At 34.0% G+C, this 20428-nt stretch overlaps 1 protein-coding gene across 10 annotated transcripts in view; it reads left to right on the forward strand.

Annotated features, from left to right (window-relative positions):
- Nucleotides 1–15458, forward strand: part of KDM6A (lysine demethylase 6A) — a 222094-nt gene extending 206636 nt beyond the window's left edge. For 4 of the 10 annotated variants that reach the window (XM_081276462.1, XM_081276466.1, XM_081276464.1 and 1 more), the window contains 3 exons: nt 10672–10798; nt 12880–13050; nt 14099–15456. In XM_081276462.1, coding sequence (XP_081132588.1) covers nt 10672–10798; nt 12880–13050; nt 14099–14128 — 328 coding nt within the window. In that variant the 3' untranslated portion in view covers nt 14129–15456. Of the gene's footprint in view, nt 1–10671; nt 10799–12879; nt 13068–14098 lie in introns of all 10 variants that reach the window. The other 6 variants (XM_081276465.1, XM_081276469.1, XM_081276467.1 and 3 more) reach the window with 4 other exon arrangements.
- The last annotated feature ends 4970 nt before the right edge of the window (nt 15459–20428 follow it).

A 20428-nucleotide genomic window follows, 5' to 3' on the forward strand; every position in this document is an offset into this window, starting at 1 on the left:
GACTGCTGTAGAGCCAAAGCTCACTGAACTTTCTCGTAAATTGGGTGGTGGAGTAAGGGAAAAAGGAACCAGTGAAAAACTCTTGCCAGTATTGTTCTTCCTGCCTGATCTTGGATAATTTAAACAGCGTTTACCTCTATCATTTCTATTTCTTACCCCACCTTCATCAAACTTACCATAATTCTGGACTCCTTCCAGTTGATCACTGTCCCTCTTAATATTATGAAGTCTTACACATTGATACTGGTATTATCTTTGTTATAAAGTTGCCCTGTGTTGAAATTGGACACATAAAATTTGGGTGTTTTTCACTTATAATTATTGGTATTAAAGTTGTTTCTTATGCCTGCCTTCTTTCATATTTTAACTTAAAAGAACATCCATGCTTTTGTATACACCATTTGATCCAGCACTACAAAATGACTAATCCTTTGAACCTTGATTATTCATTTTATTAAGAATTCTGCTACCAGCTTGAATTTTCATTGAGATATGATTAGCAAGCATTTATTGTCATCAGACCAGTGAAGATGTTAACCACAAGTCCAGACCCCTAGGCGTTGCTTTATAAAGCTTCCTTTTTAAAATATAGTCATTCAGCCATTGCTAAAACTGTACTTTCACCAGCCAACATTGCTCCCATTCCTTCATTTAATGAGTGTTTACTGACTGAATATAAGACTCTGGGCTAGGCACTAAGGATTTATAAATATATATTTATAAGCACATGTAAGTACATATTTATGTATACTAGATCCCATTAGTGTGTATAAGTAAATATAATGAAGGAAATACAGTGATATAGTCATTGAAGTCTCTGCAGCTCACAGAATCCCAGATGTCTTTTTAAGCTCTTCATTCTAGGGAGAAATGTATTTTGTGTGATGGGTGAAAATGTGGAGGCAGGGAAAGGCAAAAAGAATAGCATCTCAAGTCAGCTTAAAACCAGACTCTTGCTCCATCAGGAAAAAGCCTCAGTTGATCCATAAAATGAAAGTATATATATTTAGTATGTTTAAGTTAATATAGTCACGTTTTCTTCCAGTGAAGGAGTGAATCTCTTTTCTTCTGTAGAGCACAAGGTGAAATAGTTGATTTATGTAGAAAGGTCATGTTTTATGACACGTGCCAGCCAGTCTTCAACTACTGAAATCATACTCAGCATGGTAAGCTGCTTATACTCTGAGAGGCTCAGGGGAACTCTTGACTCTTTAGAGGAACTGCAAATGCATACTTCCTCTGGGTCATCTTCTCTTCCGACTGCTCTCTTTCTCTTCCTTGACCCATTTGCCTTGCTTTCTCTCTCCTGATCTCCCCTAATGTGTCTTTGGTAAGAAACAGTGAGACAACACAGAATTAAGACACTTCGGAGAGGGTAAAATTCAGGAAAGGCCTCACCAAAGAAGTACAACAGCTCCATACTCTCTTATCCTAACCCCTTTATGCCAAATGTGTTTGGGAATTCAGAACTTTTTAGTTTTAGAAAAAAAAAAAATCTTTAAAAAAAAAAAGAAAAGAAAATCTATTATATTTTTTCCCGTACAGTAGGGTATCTTATGGCTAGAATCAAACACATTAATATTTCTATAGTAAAATATGAATAGTTACTAATGAGCTAAATGAAACCTATAAATAGCTCCAGGTCAAGTTTCAATACAAATGAGTTTATGAAAAATTTGTGAGGTAATAATAAGAACTTATGAACCTATAGTTGTACTGGGTGGTTTAATTATGGGACATGGTGGCATCTCCTATTGTGATCTACTAATTCCTCATTATAATTTTGAGGACAAATTACCTGTTCTTTTAACAAGTCAACATAACTCGTTTTTTTCTTTGCACTTTCAAGTTCAAGTAGGAGCTTAAAATTCTATAAAGTCCTTTATCTAAGTAAGTCATTTAGTAAATCTCTTCCAATTTTACAACCTAATCATTTTGCACACTAATATCCATACTTTGCTTCACAGTTTTCCAAATACTTCCTATATTGGCATGAGTCAAAAGAATATTCATTATCTTGATTTCTTATTTCTTTTCATAATGCAGTAAACTCAACTTGGAAAGTTCACAGCCTGACTCCTTAAGAGAATTTTAGTGGGAGCTCAGTGTATAACTTTGATTTCATTTAACTGTTTCAGTGAACATAAGCTTTCCTCTGTATACCTCATATACTGCAAATGAGCTTAGTTTCTCCTTTATTCCAAACTTTTAAAGTGTCATTCTTAGGTTTAAGCTTTCATATTAGTTAATGAGTACATATTTAAACTTTTGTTGCTAAAAAATTTAGATAGGCTTAACACTGGCAAAATGTACTAATGAGAAACCTTTAGAATTTTTAATAATCAAATTTGCAAGCCAATCACTTAGCAACAAGACAAAATATTAAATGGAAGGCAGAAGATTTAGAGGCATGAATTAGAAGGTAATTGCTACAGTTTAGACAAGGGTAGAGTCAATGGTTAGAGGGTAAAACAAATTGCACTTGATGATTGATTGGTGGAGATAAGAAAGAAATCTTTATTGTTGGACTTTGGTTTGGTCCACACAGTGGGGCATTTATGCTAATTAATTGGGAGTAAAGGAAGACAAGTGGAAATGGATCAGCTAAAGGGAATGAGGATTACCAACTTGGCTGACCTTAGATATACAGAACTTGAACTCTTTCTATGAGAGTTTAAGTCAAAATTTCTATTTAAATGCCCAGATGGATACATGGTTGTATTGGAAAATGAGTCAGAAATACGCATTTGTAGCTTTCAACTGACTATGATAAGCAATTATCACTCAGGTATTAGCTGTTGAGTTTTCTGGACCATTAGTTGTTTTTAAAGTGGAACAGTACCCACACAAAGAAATGAAAAGTTAAAGCTACCAGTCACTTCCTTTAATTCACTGAACGGTAACAGTTTTTCCATGTTAAGATATCTTCTCCTTTAAAATACATATTGCTGCCCCCTGACTTGTTTGTATTTTTTTAATCTAGCTTTTATTTTGAAAAATTTAAAATCTAAAACAAAAAGTTGATAGAATAATACAGTAAATATCTATATAACCTAAACTGGGTTCATCAGATAAGTTTTTGCCACATTTACTTAGCAGTCTCTATATACACATGCATATGTGTATACTGTTTTGGCTGAGCCACATGAAAAAGTGATTTGTAGACATTATGACATGTCATCTCAAATACTTCATTATGCATCTCTAAGAATAAGTATAGTCTTAGCTGGGCATGGTGGCACATGCCTGTAATCCCAGTTACTTAGGAGACTTAGACAGGAGGATTAGAAGTTTGAGGCCAGCCTCAGCAACTTAACAGGACCATCTCAAAATAAAAAGGACTGGGGATGTAGTTCAGTGGTAAAGACTTCCTGGGTTCAATTCAATACCCCCCCAACTCCTTCCAAAAAGAATATTTTCCCACATAAGCATCATACCATTTACTATAGCTCAGAAATATGAAATTCAGTAGAATTACCTAATATACAGTCTACATTTAGATTCCCCAACAGAAAAGAGGAAAAAAAATACATTTCCCTACCAATGTAAAAATGTCTTCTTAGCTTTTGCCTCACCTCACCACACCACCTTAATCCAGGCTGAATCAAATTTCACCTGAATTCTGTTTATAGCCTTTGCATCTTCTTTAGTCACTTTTAAAAAAAAAATATGTAATCATGACATTTTCTTTTTGCAGATAGCAATTCAAAAAACTATTGATGAACTGTTTTCTTTTGGTCAACTCTTTTGCCACTCTAGTATAAACTGTGTTATAGATTTTTTCATTTGTGGGTCCTGAGTAAACCAAGTTATACTAAAAAGGTACTTTAAAACTTAAAATTAGGGATGGGGAAATTACTTTTATTTTTTATCCATCTTCATCAAATCATAGTCTTTATCCTGTGTTTTTAACTTTAATAAACAGGTTAATGAAGAGTTAAAGGAAACATTTACTCTTTGCAAATTCATGATTCCATTTTCGGATATTTGAGACATGTTACTTTAGTCTACATTTTCTCTCCCTGTATAGTATTGAGATTCTTTACTTCACTCTCATAAGGTTCATACATTGCTTATGTTTTACCATTGAAGTATCGTTTTAACAAGATCCTTGAAAGGAATCGAAATGTTAATATAGCAGATGAACTCTGAAAACTACTGGTACTGATGCAGTTTCCCTGTAGATAACAGGCTTACAAAATAAATAGTCTTTGAGGTACAATTGAATGGTTTAATCTCAATGGTAGAGAAAGCCAACCCCCAAGAAATATGGTATACATTTTTGTAATCATGGTGGATGATTAGCAAGTTAATACAATGGTAATATGTTGCCAATACATTAGGAAGCTCTTTTCTTCAACAATTTTGTTAGTTTCATCTATGTCTTGGTGGTTAAATAGTTCAATAAATATGTCAAAAATAGAATGCCAAGGACTGTGTTTTCTTCTGAAAAGTTCAATATTAGGAAGACTGAGGTTGAGGAGGAACATATCAGATAGTAAAAAAGAATGGAAAGTTAATTTTCAGAATACGTATTTTCATCCACCTCCCTATAATCTGCCAAATAATTATATGTTCTAAAATTACTAATAATATATAAGCCAGTAGTTGAAAATAAATTCTCTAAAATTTCAACAATACCAAGTCTGTCTTAAATTACTCCCCCACAGACTTAATTTCTTATCCTATCATTTTGTCATTCTTTTGAGTATGATATAAAGCACTGCTCTTATTTCATTTTTAAATGTACCATCTTTTACATACATAATATTGAAGCCTCATGTGCTTTCTTTTTGTCTTTTGTGTATGTGTGATCACTGTGTGTTATTTTCCTCCACCCCTCCTTTTTAAAATTTTTCCTAAGTCTTAGATTCTGTGCTGTTTAATCCCAATGAAATAATACAGAAGGGGTAGCATAGTTTAGTTGTCTGGAATCTGCCCTATCTTCATATCTTGGCTTCTTCATTTACTGGCTGAGGGACTGGGCAGATTACTAAATCTATTAGTCTTTGTTTCCTCTTCTGAAAAAATGGATATAATAATATCTTTTTATGTAGCTTTAGTGGGCCTTGCATTGAGTAAGCACTCAGTAAGTGGTAGCTATTGTTATAGTTAATATTAATTATAGAAACCCTAGTCACCAGTATTTTTGTTTGTTTGTTTGTTTGTAAAGTTAATACTTATGGACCTAGTACAGTGGTTCTAAAATGCACGCAGTTTTTCTTCCATGGGGCACTTATGATAATGTCATCACTTAGGTGGGAGGGGTGCTACTAGCATTTTGGGGTAGGGAGTAGCAATGCTGCTAAACAGCCTATAGTGCACAGGCCAGCTCCCCACAACAAAGAACTATTCAGCCCAAAATACCAGCAGTGCTCAGATTGAGAAACCTTAAAGGAATCTAGTCTAAACATTTTATTAGAATAATTTTTGTTTTCTTTTCAGTGTATTAACTATTGTACTTTGACACATATCACAATTTTTTATTGATTATTTAAAGCATTACATAGCTCATGATATATCATCTTTCATACATTTGACTCAAATTGTGTTTTGAACTCCCATTTTCACCCCAAATACAGATTGCAGAATCACATCTGTTACATATTCACATTTTTACATAATGCCATATTAGTGACTGTTGTATTCTGCTACCTATCCTATCCCCTACTATCCCCCCTCCCATCTTCCCTCTCTACCTCCCCTGCTGTTGTTCAATTTTCTCCCTTTTTTTCCCTCCCCCTTGCCCCTCATGACCTCTTATAATTTTATGTATCATTTTTTCAAATTAAAAAATCAGTGTATTCAGAATCAGAAATTTGAACTTTACCTGAAAACTTCAGTTTAGTAATTATATAATTATTTTAACATGAATTAAGAGTTTTGACATAATAACATTAGTTAGCTGGGTATGGTGGTATCTACCTGTAATCCCAGTGGCTCAGGAGACTGAGGCAGAAGGATTGCAAGTTCAAGGCCAGTCTCAGCAACTAAGTGAGACCCTGTCTCAAAATTAAAATTTAAAAAACAATTAAAAAAAAAAACAGGCTGGGGATGTGGGTCAGCAGTAAAGCACCCCTGGGTTGAATCCCTAGTACCAATAATAATAATACTTAATGTTTATGGAACACTAATTGCCAGGCACCAAATTAAGCATTTTATAGAACATACATAATCCTCATAACAGCACTCTTAAGTGTCCCCATCTAACAACTGAGGAAACGGAGGCACAGAGAATAGGAAGTGTGTGTGAAGCTGAAATTTGAACCCAGGCAGTCTAGGTCTAGAAACTGCTCTTGCCTATTCCATTAGCTGTCTCTCTGTGGTCTCTTAGGGTCTTGGTGATAAAAATGCAATGATCTGTTAAGTTTGAATGTATTAGTATGTATTGGAAAATACAAATTTTAGACACTGTTTTCGATTTTGTCACTTTTTGTGGTGACCAGTGAATCTTAGGATCAGGCAAGTTAGGTACACCCTGGAGTAGATTAGATCTTTTAGAATTGTGATTTTTAAAAATCTTTATTTCACACATATTATTGGTCATTACCTTATCTATATAACATAAACTTTATCATAAGTACAGAGTTTTTAAATAAAAGTTAAAATAAACTTAACTTCCCTTTTCCCTTTGCCCATTTTTAAATGGATAAATGAGGTGTTCTGCAATTGTTTGGTCATAGCCAACTGGCCTAATGTCTTAAGCAGAATTTCTCCTAGCACTATGCAGAAATAATGGTATAACTACAAAGACCAGTCTATAGATAGCAGATTTTAGTGCTATAGTCCTAGTGCTCTTCTAATAATCCATTGGGTTTGATATGCAATGATTTTTATAACATTGACCAAACAAAATCTAAAGATTCTAAAACTCTGCCTTCTTATGGTTAACATGTATTTGCTTTTATGCTTGTTTTTCCATTGAGGAATTCTTTTTTTTTTTAATATATCTTTATTTTATTTATTTATTTTTTATGTGGTGCTGAGGATCGAACCCAGGACCTCGCAGGTGCTAGGCGAATGCTCTACCACTGAGCCACAATCCCAGCCCCATCCATTGAGGAATTCTTAAGGTGTTCATTTTATCATTGACTGAGACCTTGATTTTCAGCCATGTGGTTGGTTTAAATAAAAATGTTAGATGCCTTATTGACATTCATATACCTTCTGTTGTCATAGGAAAACACAATCCTGGAGTGGCAGGTAGCAAGGGAGTTTTGAGGGCTCACATGTTGGATTACTTTTCCTTGTAGGGTTAGAGACTGGGCAGTGCAAGCCGGCTCTTAGAACTTTCATTTGTCACCTACTTAATGACTGAGTTTGTTGCCATGAAGAATTGAAAAGTGCCCTATCAAATTAACCCATATTTCATCTGTCTCCACACTGACATTTGGGAACTTAGTCAAGTTACCCCTAGAATATTAGCATAATCACCTGTGTTGTCTTAACTTTGACATAACATCATTAATAGCTTCATTCCTATTCTTACCCTGCCCAGAAAAATCATTTGTAGGAATAATCGTTTGTTCCCTAAATAATACCTTCTCACAGTGTGCCTTTTGCACAAAAGGTGCCTTACCCCAATCTCTTTTTCATGCTTATATCTAAATTGATATATTCAAATCAGAAATTTCAACATCCTATATGAAAACTTCCGATTTCTACCTCCCCTAACCTGAAAATGATCTCTTTTTCCTTGTAGTATTCATGACTTCCTAGGTTTGTTTATGGTTTGCCTGATGTGTTGATTTGTGAGTATATTGTGTATTTTCATTCTAAAGAAGTTATTCTCTCAAATTCCATCCCTTTTTAAGCTTCATCTTTGCAGATCAAGTTTTGGTTGCATTAATTTCTACTGAATAACCTCAAATATGCCTAGCCCTCACTTAGTCTCTTCCTTGTGGTTTTCTTCTGTGCCAGAGCTGTCTTTATCCTCTTGTCTTTTTGTGTAGTTTTTCATCCAAATAAAAACAGGGCTTGGGTCTTGAAACCACTGGTAATCCTTAAAAGAATTCTGTTTCTGTAGCTGCAGAAATAATTTCTGACTCTGTTCCTAAAATGCATTCATGTAAAATAGAACTTTCCATCTTCTACATTTAGCATTTTACCTTTTTTTCTAGTAATTTATTATTTTGTTTTTAGCAAATTAAATTCTTAATTGGTATAAGATAAACATATTAAAATTAAGCAATACTAAAATTAAGAGGAAGTGAGAACCTTGATTTTATTGGGCTTTTAATTTTTCTTAAAGCTCTTCAATGTTCTCTTTATATAAAAATCAAAGTCTGAAGTTAATTAAAGCAGAACCATTTATGATTAAATCAAGTCTTGAATATTGTATCTATACCTTCCCAAGTATCCTTTTCCCTAAATCTCTTCACTTCCTGATTATTTTTCCCTGTCCTTTGATTGAATCACCTTTTAGACCTGCTCATTGCTGTGGTCTCTAAGAGTCTCTGTCCCTCTAAATTCTCCTTCTCTTTCAACTCAACAAAAGATTTCAAAAAATATAAGGGTAAGGAGAAACCACAGTTTTTCATTTATTATCAGAAAACAATTGTTTTCTAAGATTTTATCATGACACAAAAATTGTGGACCTGTGATTTCAGAAGCAGACTGCTTGTGGTTATTTATTCTTAGCAACCTTGGGTCCATCCCTTTGTTATTTTGTACTAAAGTATAGAATAATTCTCCACAGAGCCAAGACTCTGTTTTGAAAAAAATTGCTGACTGAGCCCAAGATTTTTATCTTCACAAGAACAAGGAGAGAGAGAGAATGGGAATTGAAAAAATACCAAAAAGAAGAGAGTAGAACATGAGATAGTGAGGGAAAGTTTGAGATTTTCTTCTTTTACAAACCCCAAACTCAGTCACTCTACAAGCTTTATGATGTATCATACAAATTTAGCTTCCCTGAGCCCCTGCTTCCCATTTGTGAGATAGAAATAACCCTTTTCCACAAGGTGCTTAAGGGCCCTGGTTGGCATAATGGACGTAGAATACTGAATATATGCCTCCTGTCTGGTTCTTATTTTGTATTATTTATTTATTTATATTGTTTTATTATTTTTGTTTGCCCATGTGGGAGCACAGTTGAGTTTGAAAATCTCCCCAAGGTACCTGTAGAGTTTTAGGCATTATTTTCCTGTAAAATAAAAATATTGCTAACCCCTGCTTGGAAAACTTGTTCAGTAAGATCTATACTTTCAGAGGTGAATTGCATGAGACATGGGGAGGGAAAAAGAAGCAGTTGCTTTTCAAGAGCAGGGGGTGTGGGCCCAATTATATTGTCTGTCTTTTGCTATGATCTGAAGTTTTATGTGCTACCTCTCCTGGCACCCTATACCACATATGCATGTGTGCATGTGCATGCACACTCAGGTAACAGTCCTAGCTTTGACATGCAAGTATAGTCTAAAGCAAGAACATGTTTAACATGAAATGAATTCCTTAAGAAATGATAACTTAAGGAATTGGCCTGCAAGTGTAAAGTTGATTATTGTATGTTGTTAATGTGTTTTACGTATATTTTAACCACCCCTATCCCCTGAGAAGTTTTAATATACATGGGTTCTGACAAATAACAATACTTCAGCCTAGTAACTTATAAAATAGAAATGAAACATAAATTAAGATTAATATACTATTACCTACGTTTGAATTTTAGTTGTTTAGAAAGCAAATGTTTACTTATTGAACAATAATATATGCCAGGCACTGTCCTAGGCAGTAAATAAATGAGTAGAAAAATGTGAATAAAATAGACAAGACCTTCGCTCTCAAGACAATATTTAGTTGCTAAATTTATTTCCTTTTCTTTAGGGTATTTTTGTTATCTCTGATTTTTAGAGCTGAAAAATGCCTTACAGATCATCTAGTTCAGCCTTTCTGTTCAAATGGAGAACCTGAACACTGAAATTCTCAGGAGAGTAAGATAATACAGCAGAATATTCCAAGTAATGCAAACTGTAGAAAAATCAGCACAAACTGAGAATTCACAATGTCTTTAGTATCATGTTTAAATTTTAGAAAAGTCTAAATTATTAGGAAACTTCAATTTTATTAATATAAATGGATTCCACTATATTATCTGCAAGTTAAAATGAAAAAACGTCTTTTTTTCTTCTTTAGCATTATAGTTAAAACAATTTTGTATACTCTAATGATTGAATCCATAAATTGTTTTCTGTCTGTGGAACTCAGAGAGTTTCAAAAGTAATGATGTTCATGAGTGTCTCAGTAGTGTTGATAAAAGTAATGTGTCTTTCTGTCTTTCTTAGAATCATAGCAGTTCATATCTGGAATTCAGATCCCTTATTTCAAGGATGTAGATATTGACTCCCAGAGAGGTTAACTAACTTGCCCAAATAAGAGCCACAATTAGCCACTCAAATTTAATCAAGGAGTCAGGTTTTTGTTTTGTTTTGTTTTTTAATTAAGACTTTTATATTTTGATATTCAGATATCCATTATTCTCAACTCTAAATGGTTTAATATTAATCATCATCAGACTTGCTGAGCATTGCCTTATTTTTTAATTCTGGGAAATTGACAAAAATTCTGAAGTCATAGATATTAGAACCAATTCTCTTGGCATTATTTCTGTATCTTTCATGCTATAATTATTTGATATTCAGTTGCTGGTCACAAATAATTTTTCCCCTATAATAGGTATTGTCTTCTGAGAACTCTGAAGCAATGTCAGACATTGAGAGAAGCTCTCATTGCTGCAGGAAAAGAGATTATATGGCATGGGCGGACAAAAGAAGAACCAGCTCATTACTGTAGCATTTGTGAGGTACGTAAACGTTCATCTCCACAGTTGTTTTTGTAATCCCTCTTGCCTCTCCACTCTTGGTTTCTCCTCAGACTGTGTGTGTGTGTACACACACACACTTCCATGTAACGTATTTTACTGTAGTTAGCATTGTGTTCAATTTTGTTACTAGATTTCTTATTTCTTATATTAAAACTTAATCTGATGATGTAATATTTTATGAATTGTTAATCAGCCTTAAAAATATCTACCACAGAGTCATTTATCTGATAGGTCTTTTACAGATGATAATAAGCAAGAAGTTTTTAGTCCAAGAATTTAGACTAGAAACATATGTGCACAGATGCCAGTAACTGGACATAACATGCAGATCAATGTTCAGTCCTCCCTGGTGCAATTTGCAATATATCCATCAATCTTCTACTGTAGCCAAGGCTTGTAAGAGGAGCAGGAACAAAGGAGATGTAGTGCCTGCTCTAAAGAAACTTAAATTCTACTTGGAGAAAATGAATTATAAACAGTTGATTATAATTTATAGGAGACTACGATAAATGTGAAGTTGGGATTTCTGTTATGAAAATACTGTGGGGAAATAAATGATCTAATTTTCCTTTCTGGTATTGGCCTAAGAGCTCACAGAAGTATTAGCATTTGAGTCCTTCCTTGAAGGATGAGTATGATTTCATTGGGCTAAAAAATGATGTGAATTAGAGGTAGACTGTCATGGGGTATAGGAAACATAGGACTGGAGAATTAGAATAGTTTTCAAAAAGAATGAACAGTCCAATGTGGCTATAACACAGACTGTGCAAATTCTACTCATAAGTCTCAGTGATATGTGGTTTGCAGTGCATCTTGAACACTTTTAAGGAATTTGATATTTGGTTTGAGGTCACTAAAGCCATCAAAAATTTTTGAGAAGCAAGTAATATGATGTGTATCTTGGAGAAGACAGAAATAGTAAGCTATTGGAGTGGTCTTAAGTACGATTTTTTATCTTAAGGCCTAGACTAGAACTTGGCAGGAGGAATATTAAAGAAGGGGAAGAAATAAAAAGTATTTAGAAGATAAAAATAAGTAGTCATTAAATGGCAGAAGTAAGCGACAAGTTTAAGAATGCTTATAAACTTTCTAGCTCAGGTTCCTATTATTGCCCATTGATAGTAATGGAAACATGGTGTACTCCAGGATTTTAAGAAATGAGATTGTGTGAGTTTTCCATTACTGAAAAAATTCCACAATAAGCAGATATGGTAATATTGATGATCTTTTCCAAATTGATGTTTTCAAATTCTGTTGTTGATCTTTCTTTGAAATGATTGAATTCATTAACTATATTAGTGTTGTATAAAGTCCAAAGTAAGTCAGTTGGAGAAAATGAATGTATAAACTTTCCAGTATTTGAGAATGACTCCTGTCCCACAGTGCTGGTCCTTATCCTGCCTTAACAACTCAAGTCTTTCTGTATAAGATAGAGGCATTATTTCTAAATCATGCCATGCTCATGAGTATACTTTTTGTTTATACTTACATAAGGCTTATAACTGAATACTCAACTGTCATTTCATTTACCTATCAGTTTCCTTATCTGTAAAATAGATTATATTCATTCACCAAGCATATTTTGAGGTTTGGGTAAACACTGGGCACTATGACATGCACTAGCAATAAAACAGTTTTTGTCTTTGAGTAACTCAGCTGTGGGGAAAGACAGGCATCCATACACAATACTGTGTAATGAGTACTATCATAGAGAGTAAAAGGAAAATAATGATTACATGCATCTGATTGTATAATAATATTTTTAGATTTAAAACAGAAATGAGCTGACCTTTGCCAAACTTTTGAATTAGGCTATGTCAGAGGTCATCATGTCATTCTCTCAGGTAACTCCCCTAAAAATGCATTACCACCGTGTATTTGGGTTTGACACAACATAAAGATTCTCAAACACAGACATGTTTTTCCTTAGTGTACCCTATCTTAACCAGAGATAATTGTCTATGCATGGTTCCCTTAAGGTAAAGTTTTATGTTTATACCAAAGCAGTACAATAAATACCACCATCTCTGTTTAATGCATTTTTCTTTTGTATAAAACAGGTGGAGGTTTTTGATCTGCTTTTTGTCACTAATGAGAGCAATTCTCGTAAGACCTACATAGTACATTGCCAAGATTGTGCACGAAAAACAAGTGGAAACCTGGAAAATTTTGTGGTGCTAGAACAGTACAAAATGGAGGACCTGATGCAAGTCTATGACCAATTTACATTAGTAAGTGAAAACAACACGTTGAGTATGTAGTTAGCTGGGTTGAGGCAACAGTGTTTGCCACCTGATAAGTTGGAGGTAATGAAATACTTAAATTTTCTTTTGGCTCAGCAGATAATACATAAGGGTGTATTCCTATCATCCCCTTCTCTTTTACTTCCAACTATTTATTCATATGAAATTGGCATATATCATTTTCACTTTTCTTCCTGGGTGAGACCAGCCTAAATAATGTTACAACTACATTTTAAAATCTTCATGTGTTTTAGAACCCTTTCATATCTTTTCTGTCATTTGATCTCAGTTAATCGAATATGTACATAGGTTATTAGTGCCAACAAAATGCTCAGTGTGTGCTTTTCTATATATACTTCTGCTTTTAGAGTTAATTGTATTTCTTTATAAAATTTTGATTTTGCCAGACATATTAACCTCATGGGAATATTTGATGGAGTTTAACTTCCTGGTATGTTATATAACCTTCTGAAATTTAAGTATACTTGTAAATTGCATATAGTTTTTAATTTCAAATAGCAGATTCTCAGGGGAAAACATTTTATCCTAGCAGATCAATAGCTTTATGAAAAGAGACAGACATAATTTATGAATTATTGATTTTCTCCAATACTTTTCTCTCACACACATGTGATAGAAACTGACTTTTTGAAGTTTAGCTCCTGATATTTTCACCTGAATGCTTTTCAAGATTTCTTTTGAAGAAGAAGAAAATTATCTGGACTATATTGAGCCAAATATGTATTACCTATTGAGATAGATCCTGAAGGCAGTCACTAATGAAATTGTAATTGATTTGTTATTTTTCTAAATATAAGTATGGAAAGTTGCAGGTACATTGAACAGGGAAGTGGTCTTAGACTCTTGGGAAAAGTGGCCAAGTTAAAGAAAAGGTTTTACTTTAGTGTATTAGGCTGTTGACTTTTTTGTTTTATGTTCCCGAACTTCATAAACAGAATTATGTTTATAGCCATAAGCTAGGGAACAATATTAACAATTTGTATATCAAAATAAACTACTTTACTTTCATTTTCAGGCTCCTCCATTACCATCCGCCTCATCTTGATATTATTCCATGGACATTAAACATGAGACCTTTTCTGCTATTCAGGAAGTAACCCAGTTCTGCACCACTGGTTTTTGTAGCTATCTCGTAAGGCTGCTGGCTGAAAACTGTGTCTATGCAACCTTCCAAGTGCGGAGTGTCAACCAACTGGATGGGGGAGAGTACGGCTCCTACTCCAGGACTCTCACAAAGCTAATCAGCTGAACTTCAGAAAAATAAATAAATAATAATTTCCATGTTTTGTATATATCTGACAAAACTGGCAACACCATACAGACTACTGACTTGAAGACAACCTCTTTTATATTTCTCTATTTCTGGGCTGATGAATTTGTTTTCATCTATCTTTTCCCCTTCACAATTTTCCTTGGAAAAAAATACTAGCCTAGCTGGTCATTTCTTTGTAAGGTAGTTAGCAATTTTAAGTCTTTCTTTGGTCAACTTTTTTTTTTAATGTGAAAAATTAGGTAAGAAACTTTTTTACTGCTTTTATGTTTTTCTGTCTTGTTTTGAAACCATGATGGTTATACTTTTGGTTCCTAAATAAAACATTAAAAAACTTAACAGCCAAGTCACAAAGATAATGGATTGCACATAGACTAAGGAATAAACTTCAGATTTGTGATTTTTGTTTCTAATCTTGATGTAAATTTACACTATTTATAAATACATATTTATTGCTTGAAAATATTTGTGAATGGAATGCTGTTATTTTTTCCAGATTTACCTGCCATTGAAATTTTAAGGAGTTCTGTAATTTCAAACACTACTCCTATTACATTTTCTATGTGTAAATAAAACTGCTTAGCATTGTACAGAAACTTTTATTAAAATTGTTTAATGTTTAAAGAGTTTTCTATTGTTTGAGTTTTAAAAAGAATTTATGTACAGTGCCCAGTTTTTGTTCATTTTTCAAATCTGATTATATATATTTTATATATACTTATGTATGTATATATAATATATATAGAAATCTGAATATATGTATAAAGATTTAGAACTTAAATTTTTCTCGTTTAAGTTTCACATCAATGGTAGATTTTTGAGGTGTCTACTGTAAAGTATTGCTTACAAAAGTATGATTATTTTTAAAGAAATATATATGGTATGTATCTTCAAGACCTAAAATGTCAGACTGGTTTATTGTTAAGTTGCAATTACTGCAGTGACAGACCAATAAACAATTGCTGCCGAAATATAGTATAATAGTAGATAACAAATAGTGAATGAACAAGATTTTTAAAGGAATGTTGTATTGACTTGACAAATCCTGTACATCACTTAGTAGCATTTTATATGGGAAAAGGGATTTCAGGATAAAGGGTCTATTTTAGAATACAAATAAATTAAGAGACTTATTTTTTAAAGTTAGGAAATTTTGATATTTCATGCTTTCCTGTTTGCATGACCATGATGGGATGGGGATCTACAAATTCCTTATCACTAGTAAAATACAACAAGCTATATTAGCATTCACAAATCACTGCTAATTAACGGTGTCTAATATTAGTATTTTACTTTATAATGCATCTTCATTTGTATCTCCATTTTCTGAAGCACTTGGCAAATAGTCTCCTTTTATAATATAGTTCTATGAATTTTCCAGAAGTGTTATTGAAGAAACATAAAGAGTGCTTATAAGTGAAGTTTTAACACAAACACACCTACACATCCACACATGTACACACATGCACATATGACTGAAGAAAATTTATTGTCCTGTCTGGCCAAATGCTGTGCTGATTGCATTAATCAAGTACCCTTTCAGACAGTTTTGGAGTATGTTGTCCTTCTAGAAGCAACTTGAAGGCTGAAAGCATGTAGATGTTTTATTCAATTTAGTTAATAATTTGGTTTGCTGCTGAATACCTTTTAGCAGCAGTCATCCCATATTTATAATTTAAGACAAATAATTCCAAATCTTTAGTTATGAAGTAAGTGCTTCCTGAAGTGCTGTGAGGATGTTAACCACAGACTTTTTATTATTATTATTATTTTTTTGTAGTTGGACACAATACCTTTATTTATTTTTATGTGGTGCTGAGGATCGAACCCAGGGCCTTGCACATGCTAGGTGAGCTCTCTGCCACTGAGCCACAACCCCAGCTCCAACCAGATATTTTTAAGTGGTTTTCTTTTAAAATCTCCTATCCAGAAGTCATATAGAATAAAAGAACTCCAGACAAAACATTTTTGCAAACAAAAATTGCAAGCCAATCTCCAAAAACAAAAATCAGAAGAAGGCTAAAGCTGTACCTAAATGTTTCTTAACCCATTCTGATGTATCTCATATAACTGTCTTGTCTTCCTTGGTTTTGTTAAGATAGTTTGTTGTCAGGAATGATTTTTTAACTGTTTGTATATGTTGGCCCCATTAACGCATACTCTATCCAGATGGCTTAATAATGGAACGATTTTGCATCATCACACATTGTTCAAAGAAAGGATCTAATAACACAGTGCATTTTTTAAAAAGCAGATGTCCATCCAGAGATTGAGGACTAAATTACATTCTTTTCTCATTAGCATCAGTTAAGTAGGAACTCTTTTAACTAGCATCAATATAGTAATTCCATTTGCCTAAACTATTAAAACAATGAAAAGTTTTAGATTTTACTACAAAGTGTAGAAGTTAAGTCACCTCTGAAAAGTAAATTGAAAATTAGGACCTTCAAAATAAATACTAATTAGCCAAATGAAATTTAAGATCACATTATATCATGAATTGAGTTTAAATATATGAAATTTTAAAGTTCTGTGAATTTTCATTTAGTCTACGTGTTTATGCTGAATGAATAGTATGTGATCCCTCCATGCACACATCTAAAATGGGAGATTGATGTATATTTATGCAAAACCTACAGGTAGCAAGAAGAAGGGGTAATAACTACATTTCAGCATGGGTTTCATTATCACACCTGATGGGGCAAGAAGATTTGGGAACTTGGAAGTAGTGTTAAAGGTGTGCTGGAAGACAACCAGTGAGGTAGGAAGGAGCTAAGGTTGGAAAGCTCTCTGCCATAAGAGATGTTTAGACTTAACCCTCTAGTTATTATGAAACCATCTGCTGAATTTAAGCAAAAGAAGAGCATTGAATTGTAGTTGCCTTGCTGATTCTCTTAACCATTCCATCTGTCCTCTACGTTGCTACCAGGATATTTGTAAAGCACAGAGCTCCAAGGAAGACATGATTTGGGCTTGAACTTTGGATATTGTGGAGATGGCATTAAAAGCACAGATTTGGAAGACAAAAATCAAGTCTACAGGACTCATTAGATGTCTTCCAGGTAGGAGAGGGTACTTTTACCCAGAATAGGAGATACACATGAGTTCTGGAGGCAGAAGATAATGAACTTCCTGTTGGCAATCCAGTTTGTTAAGAAGAGGTTGGATCTGTTAGTCTCGAATTAGGAACCACCTGGTATCTGGCTGTCCATTGAGGTAAGGCTTAAAGCCAACAAGATCAATAGCAGAGAGGTGGAACTTAGGCCCAATATGGAACATCAGCACATAAAAGGCAGATAGACTGCAAAGGAGAAGAAAACTTAAGCTAGCCAGGAGTAGTGTTAGATAGGTTAGAGCTTTTGAAAAAATAACCACAGCATGCTGCAAAGATGAGGATTAAAGAGATTGCTTTGGGTTGTCTCATGAGATTTTTGGTGACATTCGTTGGAGCTCCATCAATAGAGTTGACAACCTGATTGCTGAGATGGGAAGAGATTGAGAGACGTGAGTCAGTTTAGCCTTTCCGGGAGCTCTAGATATGAAATTATGTTGGTCTTGGTACATAGTAAACAGATAACCAATCTTAAACATTGTGCAGCATTATACTAGAATGCTCCACACAGTAGTACGTTTGTGTGTGTGTGTGTGTGTCGGCAAACCATGTGATGTTTCACTTTTGAGAGGAAGGCATACTTTTGACTTATGATGTTATTCATTGTAACCTGAAGATACTTCCAATGTAATGAAAACTTGTGCAAAACCCAGTACTTAATACTTTTCCTCTGTTTAATGCTTACATTAACTGAGTTAAATACTATTTTATCCCCATCTTCACAGGTAAGTAAATTGAAATAAAGGGATGTCATGTAACTTACACAGATTCACAATTTTTAAGTGGTGAAGCCAGGATTCTATTTCACAGCCTGATTCCAAAGTACATGCTAGTGTACCTCCCACTGTAGAGAAAGAGTTACTGAGTGTTCACTCAATAGTAACATTTGGAAGAAACTTTTTAAAAGATGAAGGTGTCTTTAAGCTTGATAACCTGTAATTAAGTTGACCATATCTTTTATAGTACAAACCAGGACCCTTTTGAGATTGAAAGGGGGTACTAATAATTGGGTTGGGCAGCAGCCACAAAATGATACTGTCCTGAGCAAACAAGGATGGGTAGCATAGTGTGTTTTAAGTTAGTCTTTAGGAGAAGCATTTTGGGAGTAGTATTTGCCTCCTAATATCCTAGATTTTTGTATTACAATGGAAAACTACCTGCATTTAGATGCATTAAGACCCCCAAATTGGGTTTAAAGTAGTTGGTGAATCATCTTGGTGAAGATGCATACAATAAATTAGCAGTAATAATAAAGGGGAAATTCCTGGGTAGTTTTTCATTTGTTTTATGCCAGGGATTTAACCCAGGGTCACCTAACCACTGAACCATATCCCCAGCTCTTATTATTTTCTAATCTTGAAACAGGGTCCCACTAAACTCCTGAGGCTGCCTTTGAACTCGTGATCCTCCTGCCTCAGGCTCCTGAGCCTTGCATAACCATGCCTGGCTCCACTCGTTCTCTTGCCCCCTCCAATCTATTCCTCAATTCTCTCCCTAGCAAGCAGAGGGAGATTTTTAATACATAAAACTGCACTGAGTCTCTTGCTGCAAACTCCTTTCTGCTATTATCCCCATGCTCTCCCAACATGTTTTGGTTTTGTTTTTTGTATTGTTTGTTTTGGTACTAGGGATTGACCCAGGGGCACTTAACCACAAGCCACATCCCCAGCCCGTTTTTTGTATTTTATTTAGAGACAGGGTCTCACTGAGTTGCTTAGGGCTTTTTTAAGTTGCTGAGGTTGGCTTTGAACTCAGGACCCTCTTGCCTCAGCCTCCCTGTTTTTTAGTCAGTGATGTCCACTGAGTTGTTCCTGACCTAAAATTGACACTTCAGAAAGTTATGTGGGAAGAATATGAGTAAAAAGAATAATATTTATGTAAATATTATTAATATATACTTTTCTTAACTCTAGATCTGTTACCAGTCTAGTTTAAGGTGGGAATCTGATTCAGCATGTTCAAAATATGATTTTTAAGTGTCAACCTGAAAAAAAGGTAGTCACTCTTTTATAGGGGTTTTAAAACTATTTAGCACCATATAGTTTACTTCTAAGTGATTGAACATGTTTACTATGAACCACAGAAAGATTCCTAATGAACATAGGACTATTCTAATGTATTTAAGTTATAACTGTGTGTGATAACTTGAAATTGATTCAAGGTATGATTAACATAAAGCAATACTCTGAAATATACCCATTTTCAAAAATACCTAGATATGACATCTATTGGAAGAAAAGAGGAGAAAGCAAATACATTGATTTGGGGGCTTAAATAGTTAGTTGTAGTTATGCAATAATTTTAGCTCTTTGTGCTAGAATAATGTATTTGGCAGAATGGAATTAGATATGAATGTTATCTTTAGAAAACTTGATATGTGATTTAAATGTCACTATCCTTCATTAAATGTACTTGTTGGATACAACTTTTGAGATGACTGCACATGGAGAGAAGTCTCATAAATGGAGATCAGCACTCAAATTTATGATTTACAATCAGCAAAGCTTGCTGGGTGAAGGTACTGAAAACATTGGTGTAGGGAGTGGGAGAGCAAGTTCAGAACTACAGGTGATACTGATGCCTTAAAAGTTTCAGTTAAAAGAAAAACTACTAAGTAACCAAGGTTTGACAATACAACTACTATATACAAATCCTGGATAGGGTCTTTTATTATACATATTTGGGGTTTCCAACATTGATGTTAGGGGATACATACAGAGAGTGACATGGTTACTATGCAGTGAAGCAGAATACAAGTCATCTCACATGGTTACATTTTTATGTGATAAAAGCAGCTAAAATCTTTTATTCTAATTAGTTATACATGACAGAATGCACATTGACACATCATATATAAATGGAGTATAACTTCTTATTTTGGTTGTACATGATGTAGAGTCACACTGGTCCCGTAGTCATATATGCATATAGGGTAATAATATCCAATTCATTCTACTCTCCTC

Source organism: Spermophilus citellus (genome assembly GCF_964194105.1).
Source record: "Spermophilus citellus genome assembly, chromosome: X".
NCBI lineage: Eukaryota > Metazoa > Chordata > Mammalia > Rodentia > Sciuridae > Spermophilus > Spermophilus citellus.